Source organism: Epinephelus lanceolatus, chromosome 16, assembly GCF_041903045.1.
Source record: "Epinephelus lanceolatus isolate andai-2023 chromosome 16, ASM4190304v1, whole genome shotgun sequence".
NCBI lineage: Eukaryota > Metazoa > Chordata > Actinopteri > Perciformes > Serranidae > Epinephelus > Epinephelus lanceolatus.
The window spans coordinates 14850903-14864616 of NC_135749.1; the positions used below are offsets into that span (position 1 = coordinate 14850903).

General features: G+C 41.1%; 1 protein-coding gene across 2 annotated transcripts; it reads right to left on the reverse strand.

The window, feature by feature from the left end:
• Positions 1 to 1304: 1304 nt before the first annotated feature.
• Positions 1305 to 11726, reverse strand: gpnmb (glycoprotein (transmembrane) nmb). 2 transcript variants are annotated; one of them, XM_078175806.1, is made up of 12 exons: positions 11464 to 11726; positions 9901 to 10050; positions 9652 to 9813; positions 8693 to 8866; positions 8453 to 8614; positions 8025 to 8348; positions 6056 to 6115; positions 5689 to 5883; positions 3747 to 3852; positions 3207 to 3427; positions 2979 to 3069; positions 1305 to 2036 (listed from the first exon to the last, which is right to left on the reverse strand). In XM_078175806.1, the coding sequence occupies exons 1-12, from the start codon at positions 11531 to 11533 to the stop codon at positions 1883 to 1885; spliced, it is 1869 nt and encodes a 622-aa protein (XP_078031932.1). In that variant the 5' UTR covers positions 11534 to 11726; the 3' UTR covers positions 1305 to 1882. The 2 variants fall into 2 exon arrangements, with proteins under 2 accessions (XP_078031932.1, XP_033492497.1); XM_033636606.2 differs by having other exon boundaries at positions 9673 to 9813; positions 11464 to 11725.
• Positions 11727 to 13714: the final 1988 nt, after the last annotated feature.

Here is a 13714-nt window from a genome sequence, read left to right on the forward strand (position 1 = left end):
TTGTGGTGTTTTGTCCTTTTTTTTTTTTTTTTTTAGGCGACTGATTGACTGGCATGCTTCATATTGAAGTCCGTGGGGTTTGATCTAACAAGAAAACTACCAGGTTAGGGATGTTAATGTAATTTTAGTTCGCAGGCCACATTACAGCCCAATTTGATCTCAAGTGGGTCGGACTAGTAAAACCATTGCAGAATAACCTATAAACACCTCCAAATGTTTCCCTTTCAAGCTGCTGGTTGACAATATTTTGCACAACGGTCAACATCTTAAATCTGACCACAATAAGTATACATTCTTTTTTCAGATAACTGTATTGTGGTCGGGGTGGAAAAGCCTCTGGTGTAGTTTTTTTTTTTTTTACATGAACTGGGCTACTCACTATTTAACTTGGCACCTCGTAGCCCTCAAGTGAATTGATATTAGGTGTGTTCAACCAATCAATCAATCAATTTTATTTAAGCGTGTTAAGTCATCCAGTGGGCCAGATCAGGCTGTATTTGTTTGACACCCCTGCAAAGGAGTAACCATATATTGCTTTATGGCACAAACCAGGGACACTATGCCATTTTGAAGTCACTCACATTGTTGATCACTAATACTTAATTTTGGAACAGGTTTGGTTAAGTTCTTGGATAAGAGAGACTTGATGGTGTGCCCATGTTGTGAATTTATAGCATGTTCTACAGTAGCGGGCTACATCTTAAAATCTATACCACATACAGACAGTTGCATGTAACACCACACACTACTCTGTATAGTATTTTTTCAGTAAGTATACAAGACCGCAACAGACTTGCTTCATAAAAGTATATGTTTTAATACTAACAGTGAGTTTCATATATCAAACTGTGACTTCACGCGAAAGCAAAATGTTTTTCCAATTTTTTTGACATTCTGAGCTGTTTTACTGTTCTCCATAGTATGTTTTTCCACCCAACTTTGAGAAGCATCTCCATTTCATTTGTGTGAACACACTGCATACTATAGGCCTGTTTAGAATCAGTATGTTAAACAAGTACGCACATGATGGTATGTATCCAAACGTATGCAGGTGAGGGTGTAAAATATTCTAGCCTCACTGTTAGGGTATAGGGAAGTTATCTTGCCATGGTGGATTTGTTGCCATCATTTAGGCTTTCAAAAGCTTCAGTCTTCACTGACTGAAGTGAATGGTTAAAAAAAATATATCTTTCTACCACTTAGCCGCTAAACCTTGAATCATATTCTGCTGGTCATTTGTGATGGCACTAAAGCGAGGTTCATATTATAAAGACATGAAGAGAAATACCCATCTTCAAAAGATGAATGATTAGTTCACAACCTTTATTAGAGTCAGCTCAACTTTCCAGTGTTTTCCTTGAATTAGTTTTTTAATTTTTTTTATTTTAATTCATCCGACTGAGGAAGAGCACGCACATGTCACCAGTAGTAAAATGTTATATTGGCAAACTATCTCAATGATTTCAAATTTCTCATCACAGTGTAAGGTGCAGCAGTGTAAGACAGCACTTGGCACAAAATTCACGCAAAAGCATTTCAGCCACGACTTGAACCCAATTCATCTCCTAGCAACTAGTTTATGCAATGATGAGCCAGCACAAGGAGATCAAAAGGAGCGGTGCCTCAGTCAGACATTTAACAGCCTCTTTAGTAAATCATCCTGCTAATCATATACTGCTGTAGCTGTAGCCAACACTTTAACTATAATTAAGACACAAACAAGGCATTAGAATTCTTTACTAATATTTTGCCACAGACATGAATGGCTTCCTGCTGAATTGGCTTTTTAACAATTTCACTTGTGCTTTCATTTATTAATGTCAACTGTGCTTTTTCTTCTTGCCATTGAGGGCAGCAATGCTTTGGAGCAACTCTACAAAGCCTACAGGGGGCGCCTCTCAGTCAGCAAGTGGTGGCTCTCCTCGCTGGAGGGGAAGAGTGACTCCTTCAGACGGTTCATGCGACCCCTGACCCCAGCATTCCTGCTTGCATCTTCCACCAGGGACCTACGAATGGGACGGTACACCTTGTAGCGCCTGAGAGAGAGAAGAGATAAGGGATAAGAGGAGGGAAGAGGGGGGAATATTTGGCACTTTAACATGTTGTGTGTGGAAGACCAAACCTTACAGGGAAACCTCTGTATTTTTCAGCCTGAACCCTGTTTTCTTATGTTTTGTGTCTAAGTGACAGATGGAGACAATAATTCAATCCGCTATGGAGAGAAACTGCTTCTGCCGCTGCGGCAAATAAGGCTGCAAGTGATCCCCATGAGCAATTGTGCACCATCAATCTATGTTCATTAAAAATACTTGTTTTTTTCAACTAACAGGCTCAGATTATTATAACAAGTGTTTGACAATTTTACGGAAAAGACCCGACACAGAATGAAACATTCTTCTCTACCTTTTGCTGGTCTGTTTGTTTTTGTGACCAAGTCTCACTCAAGGAGAAGTCTCTTTCTGAAATCTCGTTGCAGGAAAAATAATTGTGGAATTGTTGGTGAGAGGAGTGCCAGGAAGAGTTAGTCGTGTTGGAGTACAGAAAGCATAGCTTAGTGTTGTCTAAAAGATTTTTAATATGATGACTTAAGCTGAATTCAACAATGTGGAAAAGTTGAAAAGCAATTTCAGAATGAGACCTCTACTTGAGCGAGACTTGGTTTGACCAAATAATAATTACACCGAATCAGCAAAAGGGAAAGAGCATTTCATTTTTCCTGTAGGGTCTTCTCTGTGATGTTGTAAGACGCTTCTAATAACAATCTGAGTTTGTCAATGGCAAAATCAAGCACTTTTAGTGGTCAAAAACGGATGCAAAATTGCTCTGGCTGCAGCGGTCTCTGTCAATACTGGACCAGTTTCAAAACCTGTTATCTCCATTAGTCACTTAGAAACAAAAACATGGGAAAACAGCGTCTGGGTTAAAAAAAATGACCAAAGTTCCCCTTTAAGACCAGTCAGTTGTGCAAGACTACTCACTTGCAGACCAGATAGGCAATGAATGCGAAGACAGCCGCCAGCACAGCGGTCGAGGAGAGCACCACCTCTGCAGTGTGAGAAGTCTTGGACACTACAGGGAGAGAAAACAACAGTGAGGGGTTCAGACAGAGAACATCAATCTGTCTACTTCTTACAAAACTTCAAGTTAAAGAGAGTGCATTGTGAGCATGTGTTGGATTTGGATTAAATGTCTTTGTGTAACCCCACCAGGTGTATCCTGGGACTTGTTGATGGTGACAGTGGTGCTGGTCAGGCTCAGGCTCCTGGAGTCCTCCAGGGTGATGTTGACACAGTAGGTGCCAGGCTCTGGGAATGTTCGCCTGAGACGCACTTCACATTTTGAAGAGGGCGGCACGTCATCGCACATAATGCCACGCACCTGAGTACAGGTGGGGTCTGACACAATGGTGCAGGCTGAAGTGGGGATGCTGAAGATGAGGGGATGGAAGGACAAAAGGTTAAATCCTTTGCTTTATCTAAAACTTTTTTCCTACTATACAAGACTTACTTATAATTCTGAAAGTTTGACTGTAATTTTTATCACCATCATGTAATTTAAATCTATCAATTACTTAACTTCCATTTAACTATATTCCATATGTGAATACTGAGAGAAAAAGAGTCACTTCATGACACCTGAAATCTTTCTGGAGATACAATTTTGGATTCCACCGGACAGCAGTCGAGAAAAACACCAGTCTGGTTAACATTTAAGTAGAATTGGTGATGAAATAATGATATACTCACTTGCCCAGACATTTCACCAGGAAGCTGATGTCAGTGTCGGTCACTCTGGCAGCTGACACGTCCACAATACGGCTGTTTGGCTGTCTGTGCAGTGCGTGCTTGGGCTCTGCGGAGAACAGATGAATGCAGTCGGTTTTAGATGTGTAATCACCTTCTCATAACATTTAAATGACGGGGGTGTGTGTTTGACTCCACAAAGAAAGGTTTGAGGATGGAAAAAGTCGGCCATAACAATAGGGAGTAACAATTTTGATGAAAAACTATAATCTTTCCATCACGTAAAATGTAAATATTTGTTTGTGCAAAAATCAGCGGAGAATTCAACTTAGTACACAAAAGGCCAGTTTCACACGACTACCACTGACTGGAGCTCTGTTCTGCTCAGTGGAGCTGGCTGCACTTTAACAGCTGGGCAACATAGTCACTTGTCTACTCTCTATGGTGTCTACATGTTTACTTGAAAATTACAATGAAAAGAAGTGATTAGAGTTACATTTGAGATATGGAATATATATCTGACTGTGTGAATGATGAGGTATCTGCAAATCAAGTCCCTGGATCCTCTCCTGGCACTTTTCTTTTCATGAACACACTCTATTTCGATATTTTTATGCACTCTGCCCCTTTATTTACATTCAAAGTACAAAAAAAACCCTTTACGAATCAATGTATTTTCATTGTGACTTAGAAAGTAGTCGGCGGGCCACCCTGCACCCTTAGGTTGCTCACTGCTGTAGAGGCACTGCAGTGCTTACAACCAAACGCTAACGTCAGCATGTCAACATGCTCATACTGACAATGCTGAACATGCTGATGCTTAGCAGGTATAATGTTTACCTGGCTTACCATCTCAGTTTAGCATGTTGGGATCCTAACATTTGATAATAGCAATTAACACAGCTGAGGATGATGTCATTAGTTTTGGCAGTATTTGGTCGTAAACCAATTGGACAATGGACAAATAGAAATTTTGAACTAATAATGGCACTAAAAAAAGTCAACGATAGCCAAAGTCATAAGGATTCATCCTCTGGGTACCTCAAATATCTGTACAACATTTCAAGGCAATCCAAACAATAGCTGTTGAGATGTTTTAGTCTGGACCAAAATGGTGGCTCAATCGACAGACAGACATTGCCATCCTCGTAGCCATGCCACTAAATAAAAGGAAAGGTTAAATTGTGAACTGATCTATTATTTACTTTGTAATAAAGGATCATAACTATTCCAACTATGTCTGGCAAGATTTTTGCCATTATTTATTTATTTTTTTTCCCTTGGTTGTCTGCATTTTTTACAAACAGCAAGACCTCCTTGGTTTTTTGTTCTAAGTCTGGCAAGATATCTGAATTTGGCATTATCTGGTAGTATCATAAAAGACACAGTAAGTCGAGCTACGGTTATAGCTCAATTAGGCCATTTAATAGGACTACTGTCCTTGTCCCATGGGAAGGGAATCGATTTATTGACCTTCTATGTCACATATCTAACAATCGACAAACAAGTTAGCCATATATTTTAAGATATCTAACTCTTGCAGCTGACAAAGCATGAACTGTGTCTCCTTGTCCATCTAAAATGCACGGCTCTGGATGTAGATTTTGCCATGTTGTTACTGGCTTCTTCTGTTACGCTCTTAATGCTGTTCAACTTACGGGTCAAAGCCTGGAATGGAAACTGTGTAGCATGTGCAGAGCACCTAGGCCAGTTTGGGTCTGATTGACTGTATACATGCAGAAGTAACTTGACTCCCAATCACATTATCTGGGTGTGTCAGTCCGACTTTGAGAAATCTGATTTAGCACGATTTCAGTTGGACTAACTTGTTTACATGAATTTTAAAAGCCCAGTTTTAGTTGAACTAACACAATAAATCAATTTTCTATAATGTCATGTAAACGCACTGAGTGGAATAAGATTTTTATTTAAACCTACCACCTACCAATAATGGTGATATTGCCAGTGAAGGTCCCATAGACGTAGCGGAAGCACCCATTTCTTTTAAAGTTCCTGTTGCGGAGCCAGGCCAGGGTGGTGGGGTTGGACTCTGGGGTCAGCAGGGGCTCCGTGGTGGGCACGCCCGTTGTCATGACGATGGCAGAGGAGGCAGGAAGGGGCTGGCTGGTGCTGGGTGGCACTGAAACAGGAAACAAGTGGAGAAGAATGTGTGTATGTGATTCAAGTGTCTCATATCAAAGGTTTTGGGTCTGCTTTAATATTTAATGAGCTCCCGCTCAGAAACACACTTCCTCAGTCTTGCTTGCTTTCTTTCTTATACAGATATACACACTGTTTGTTGTGGAGCTCACCCTGTGTGGTGTCCATCTTGACAGTCATAGCATGAGTGATGGGTGGAGGTGTGGGAGCCTCTGCAGAAAGAGGCAAAGGTTATGACACATCTACTTTTGTAAGGTAACACTTCAATGAGCTCTGCAGGGAATGTCACTTCTTGCTTTGTCTTCTTCATCACGGTCAGACTGCAGTGATTTGGTGTCCTGCTCGAGGTTGACGGCACTAATGCTTGGTCTGGTCACTTCATCCAAATTACAAGAAATGTTTACTTTTTCTCATTTACCATTTGTGGTATGTAGTATGCCGATAGTTTTGTTTGCTCTCACACTTGTGCTTAAGCCATTGAGAAGTTACAGTTAGGATTTCAACAGCAGCTTGTACTATTAGAAGAGATCTTGCAGTTACTCCAGAGACTATAAAAGCAATAGCCCCCAAATGGCCCCTAAAAATCCCAAAAGCTGGTAAAATAAAATCAAACCCCTCTAAATGACTGGTTAGGCCATTGTAGACAATGTTGATGAAGAGTAGTGCATGATGACAGAGATCATAGACAGAATGACCAAGCAGTGAACAGCACCTGTTGCTTAAAGCATAAGGTGTTTGCTTTGCAAGAAAATGTGAAGTGTACTTAAGAAAACAAGAGCTTAAAATGAGAAGTATGCTATTATCAGATTTAACAGCTGTCACATTTTAAATCATCATTTGTAATAGTGTGTATGTAGTGTCCTCGCTGTGACTGTCTTCTAGCTGTTAGCGAGAGAAGATGTTTGTGAGACATGACAATCAAGGTGTCATTTTATGTGTTGATTTCATTCCCTTATTTGGGGGATCATCTATCATTAACCGTGCGTATGTGATGTTCCAGACAAGACCAGTTCTTGACCGAAAGATTCACGAGGAGACGCAAGAGTTGATGTAATGGAGGACTTGATTGTTGAAAGCACTCTGCTATGCTATAAAAACAGCAAGCACTCCCTTGTCTGTGAGAGACCCTTCTGTTGTGCTGTTGTGTGTATGACAGAATTCTCTCTCCAGGCCTGCTCAATAAAGAAGCGCTTGATTAAACATCAATCTGTGTTTACTGATCCTCTCATTTTACCACAGTAAAAAGTCTGCCTTGCATCACTGCAAATTGAAACAGCAGGTTTCCCACACTGCTATATATTTATACCAGTTTGTGTGAATGCATGTGAATGAATGAAGTGCCTACAGACTAACTTCCTTAAAACATAAAGCTGTAAAAAAAATTTTTTGACAGTGGTGCCCCAAGAAGGGGGCCAAAGGGGGGCCAGGCCCCTCCAATACAGTTGCCGCCCCCCACTGGCCATCCTTGCAAAGACAACTGGAGGTAGACATAATTCTTTAAGAGGCTAAGGTGAGCTAATTTTTAAACTAGTGCGAAGGATTTCGGCACTGAGCTTTTATTTTGAAGTGCCATTTCCTGCTGTAGATTGAGTGACTAACCAACAGCTACTTGACAGAGACAGCTAACTAGCTTGAGGATATGGCCAAACGGCAGTATTACACTGAATAAATTAAGCTGTGTGGACCTTGAACTAATGACTACGGAGAAATCTGGACCCCATGTCTGGACCAGTTGGGAACCACTGACCGAAGGCATCCATTGGTACCAACCATGTCAGCATAGCTTGTCTGTGAGGAGGCTATATAACGCTGCAAAGTTAGGCTAATTTTGGTGAGGGAACAACTGGCATGGCGATTTTTCAAAGGGTCCCTTGAACTCTCATTTCAAGATATCCGAATGAAAATGGGCCTATAGTGTGTTGTTAGTGTTTTGTTCCTTTCTTTCAATGACACATGTATGTTTTCAACAAGCCTATATGGTTCAGCAGCATCTTCAAATTCCTGAAATTCAGTTTTGGCTTTTGGTTTTGGTGCCACCCAAAGATATTCAGTCGCCCCATGTGGCCACCCCTGTGAAGAATTTCTGGGAGTGCCAAGATCATGTGTCTGTGCCCAGTATACCTGTGGGAGGTGGTGGCGTGGTGCTCCTCCGAGTTGGGGTGGCAGAGGTTGGCGGACACTCCATAGGGAACGCTGCCTCCACCACCAGCTTCACACTCATGTTCCCCACCGTGTTATAGTTGTGTGTGGTCAGGTCGCGGTGTGTCACCAGCTGGTTGCCATCTCTGAAGTCCCAGATGTAGTCAATGGACGCTGCGGTTTTGAGGTAGCCGCTGGGGTCGTGGACCTGGACTTTGAAGACCACGTCCTCACCACGAAAGAAAACATTGTCCGACTGGTTGACCGCAGCCTTCTGGGAGATGTTGACCGCCAGTGGGATCTTATCTAAGAGAGAGTGTAAGGGGGGGTAATAAATAATTCATTCTCCGGGTTCCTAATTGTTTGTATGTGTCTTTGCCAACAGATGACGAAGAGTAAGCGTGTAAAACCTGTGACGTAGAAGACGGTGTTGTCAGTGGTGAGGGGGCTGTACTTCCTGCGCTCACGTTTCCTGTAGACCATGACCTCCATGACTTCTGCACCCAGAGGGATGGTGGTGGTGTTGATGGTCAAACTGGAGGAGGAGCCATCACACGTCTCGTAGTACTGGCCTGAGGATGAATGGAAAGTCAAACAGTTGTTTTTTTGTTTTTTTTTTGCATGTGTTCAAATCTGTATATTGGTCTCACCCATGGCGTGCCACACGTAGACGTAACTCTTGCGCCTCCAGTCATTGCTCTGAGGGAAGGGCTTGCCATCAGGGAAGACATTGCATTTCGTCTTATCCGTACACTTTCCAAAACCATAGTCGTCCAGCCAGGAAGTCCAGTTGTACACATAGCCAGAACGCACCTGTCCATTGGCTGCTCAGAAGAAAGGAGAGTGAGATTATTTTTAAAAATGTATATTTCAATTTCAACAATCGGCCAAATGACTACTTTCAACATGCTCAACCGGCCGAAAAAAGCTGACAAAGGCTGACTCACCACCGAAACTAGGGCAACAGATGCTCACTGACTGCCTGATATTGACCACTGGCCAACTGTTGGCTTGGTGTGTCAGAGTCCTCACATTCACCAGGTTGACAAGACTCCAAATTTATGCTAGTGTTGCTCTTTGTCTGCTGGATGTGTAATGCTCACTACAGGCTACAAGTCATTTTCAAGAGAAGCCAGTGACACAAAGCTACAAACTGACACTTGACACCTGACACTTGGTGGTTGTGTGATGGGCGTGATGTGATACAAATGAAAGTTAAGCTGGCCTCAACCTTTGAAGCATCAAACAGTCATATGTTTTTGTCTCACCATTTCGCCATGACAACATAATTACATTAATGAGCAACACTTCATCAGTGACTCTGTGACAGAACAGATCATTAAAAGGTAAGTGTTTGCCATCATATCAACTTTACCAGGTGATAATAACCTACAATGTTGTGTTTACAGTTTGTTGTGCTGCCCCCAAGTGGCCAAAAAATGAACTAATGGTCCGTGTGCTTGTGACACATCTTAAAATGCTTCTGTGGCTGTTTTTTGTCTGATGTATGGTGTAGTATGGCTGTCTTATATGATACAGTGGTTGTTTTGTGCTGGAAAATGACACCATGTGTAGTGGGGCGTGGCCTGGCCTGGCTTTTTGGCAGCACCTGAGGCCTCGAGCTCCGTACCGTCCTCACAGTGATCATCCCACACAAGGTCCCCATTGGCGTCCTCCTTCTGACAGGGAGGATACTCCAGCTTCGCAGTGAAGGAGACACAAGAGCCGTTGAGAGCTGGGCTGTCGCTTGTCAGGCGAACCTTGGGTTTACCTGAAGCAAAGTGGAAGCTCCAGGTGAAAAACAAAACAAAAAAAAGATAATGGGAAGAATTCAGAGGAGAAAAGTGATGTTACTCACCTTTGTGGCGTGAGAGAGCTTGCAGCTTTGGGTTAAGTGGAGGGTAGAGGTAATCATCCCAGGGGTTGGTGTCAGGATCCCAGCCAGGGATTGGTGGGATTGGAAAAGGTAACTTCCCTACATGCTTGTGAGGGAACATGTCAGCAAATGCTGGAGAAAGAACAAAGACTTTTAAGACTTTTCAGGCCCCTTGAAATGTTGTGAGGAATTCTGAGGGGAAACTAAAACTTATAGGGTCCCCGATGAAGCAAAGGTGTTTTGCTTTTTCAGCTAATTGTGCACATATAATGACATTTATTGGAACCTTTCTTTACCTACATTAGAGAAATTGTCTTCATTATTATGATTCAAGTTCCGTTTAACTGAACTGTATTTCTCAAACATCACTAATAATGTCAAGAACAGCTCCAAAAAAAGGTTTTTAGTCAAAGTCTGCAAGCATAAGTCTCTGCTTTGAATAGAAATTTAATTTTGTATTTAAACCTGAAACCTGAAATGTGTCCATCCTGTCACCTAACATGCAGTTTAGAAAATAAAACCTATGAAACCAATATGAAATGAAATGGTTTGACTCCTTAAATGGAAAGATTTACCCCTTACTTGAAGTGGGAATCCTTTTAAGGACCTGGGTTCTAAATGATAATAATGAGATCAGGTTTGAAAAAATATGGGAAAATGTGGAATTATCTTTAAACACCAGCTGTTCTGTGTGAGAGATGTTAATAAATCTAATAGCAAATACCTGGCCCTGGGCTTACACATATCTTAGCATCTTGAAAAAATGTATCTGGTCCTACCAAGTGCCTTTTATTTATTACTAATGATCGTCTTCTCTTTTAACTCCATGCCTTTGTTTCTGGCTGCTGTCCTAATTTAGGACAGATGACATGTTTTAAGGATGGCAGAGGAAAACAACAAATTCCATCCATGTGATTTGATTAAAGGAAAAAAAAAATCCAGATTTCTGTGGGAACATATTTGTGTGAGCAGACCTCTGTGCAGATAATCAGCTCACAACATGATAAACACAGACATTCTAAACTAAATATGCAGCTGAAATAATAAAAAAATATGATACTTTTGTTGTTTTCATATTGATAACATGCATTAAATATATGTTTTTTTAATTGTTTAAGGGCTAAATTCTTCCCTCTGGAATCCTATGTGAGAATGTAACTGTAAATTAAATAGGTTTGTCTTTTGAAGGGTTAAGATAAAGTCTATTTTTATGGATGTAAAATCGCTTCTTTTGTGTAGACAGTTGTCTGACCAGAGGGAACACGCCTTAATTAAGCTCATGGGACTCTGAGTGCAGAGAGCTGATGACAGAACAGGTATTACAGATACTTTGAGACAAACATCGGACAGCCTATCAGAAGTCTGTTTCACAATTAACTGCGACACAATTTTAAGGCTTTGAGATGAAATCATTTCTGCCATTTCAGTGTGAATATTTGAATAAAATAGAAGACTTTGTAAATATATGAGCCTGATATAACAGCCATTGTCAGACAGAATACTGCATCATAACTTTAATTAGACTAACTTTAGATAAGCACTTACTTTTGCGCCCATCAGCTTGATAAGCAAAGCAGGCACAGACCAGGAAAAAAACACAACGCAAGGCGTCCATTTCCACTCTTCTTGAGGAAAAATCTGTCGTCAAAAAATAACCTATCCACCTCCCAGAAATATCTTATAATAATATTACTAATAATTATTATTATGTGTTCACCGACAGAGCCTGTCCCTCTCTCTGCTCGTCCAGCTCTTCTTCCACCAGCTTGTCCTGATGTTCAGTAATTTAATCTGGGGGCCGCTGTGCGCAAAAACATGTGATGTGTCCTAACAGGACGCATCTCATCCCTTATTAAGTCTCCTGGGCGCAGGAAACTCATGAGAGACGAGATGCGCGCGGGCACGCCATTTGCGCACGACCCCTCTCTGTCCCTTTGTCCCAGTAAGACTTTTAATACGAAGGAGCGTTTAATCTCAAATTATGACTGATGTCTGTGATTACTGGTTAATTATTTTGCTATTTTGAAAGTGTGATAATAATGTATGTATGCTGTTTTTTATAAACAGTTGGTGCAGCGCGACAAATTCCTCTCCATACTTTTATTTTTTAAATGTTTGTCCTCAACTTACAGGATTTGATTGTGAATCTTGCTGGACAAAAAATAAATATTGTCTTTATTTATATCCAAATAGCTAAAATGATTTTATACGAAATATATCTTGTGATCACTTTCAAGAAAATTCTGCTTCTATTAACCCTCGCCTGAATGGAAAAATATGTCAGATAAAAGGGGCAAACATGAGATGGCATATTAAATGTAATGTAATAACATAATCGTGTTATTTAGATATTTTCTATTGGGAGTTCAGTTTCTGGCTTGCACGATAGATAACCTTAAACGTCCATGGGGCCACATGACCATGACGGGCCATTATTTGATGCGTTTGTCGCATCTCGTTGTGTCACTGTGAGACGCACCGTTCTCGTGTGCGTGAGATGTGAGGTCTGTGCCAGTTGTTGCGCCACAGCTGCAGCCGCAAAAGCAGAAGGAAGGCGTATGATGCGCGGCACAGTCGTGTTGATATTCAGTATAATCCAACATGTGATGGACGACATTATTTCAGCGGGTCTTCTGCTGTCACAAGGAAGAGTTTGGAAACGACAGGGCTCCCAAACTGTGAACTGACGTCTTATAAGTCACATTTAAATGTCTGTTCAAAAGTCAAGATGGAAACTGTTTTCCATCAGTGCTGCAACACACAGAGCAAACTCTGATTTATGATAAGGAGAATGTCTCTTGTGGGGAACTGAAGGAGAACATATCACGATATTTGATTTCAAAGTAACTAATTAAAGTTGAAATTACAATAAAAGCAATTATCTGTCACTGATTTAGGCTACACAATTAAATCCAATGAGAACAAAAGAGAGGAAACGAGATTTTTTTTCGCATTAAAACAGCAGGTAGCAATTTATTCTGCAGTGACGAATGCATTATAATGTCCTTACTGACTGGTGTCAAGAGCTGAAAACAAATACATAATGCAGTGACAAAATCATACATGACTTTCATCTTCACTGAGCTACACAGTTATTCAAAATATAAGGTGATGTAGGCTAATGATTTGTGCGTCTCCTTCGTGTAAGGATTACACATGATGAACCATCTAAATTATTATTTTAAGTCCTGCTCTTTGAAAGAGCTGTCAGACTTTGTTGTTGGCATTTCAGTGACAGTGGTGTTTTATAAAGGGCCTGTAACCTCAGCCAGACAGCGACAAAGCACGCATGTTACCAAATGGTCTAATGTGTGATCATGTTTTATCAATATAATAATCGTGCAGCCTGTATTGGGAATGAATGACACAAAACATTACAAACTGAACATCTATCTTCATGGCAACTGAGTAGACTCCATCCGCCGATGAAGGCCACGAGATGTGATCGAAAGCTCAGGAGGAAATCTCGTAAATGTACCTGATGTTAATATGTATACATATTTTTTTTTGTCAGGTGAACATGAAACGTAGAAAAAACGTCAGTACCACTCATCCTCCAGTAGAGGGCAGCACCACTCCGCTGCTTCTCACAGTCTGTTGGAGAGCTAGGAAAGGTGGCGCGCGCGCGCGCGCACACACACACACACACACACACTTTCTCTCTCTCTCTCTTAAACCAAATCATCTGGCTCTACTGTAGATGTCACATGATTGCCCAAACTCAATCACACATTACTGAATATTATTTTTACAATATAACAAAATAAAACCATTACAAGACAACAGATACTTTCAC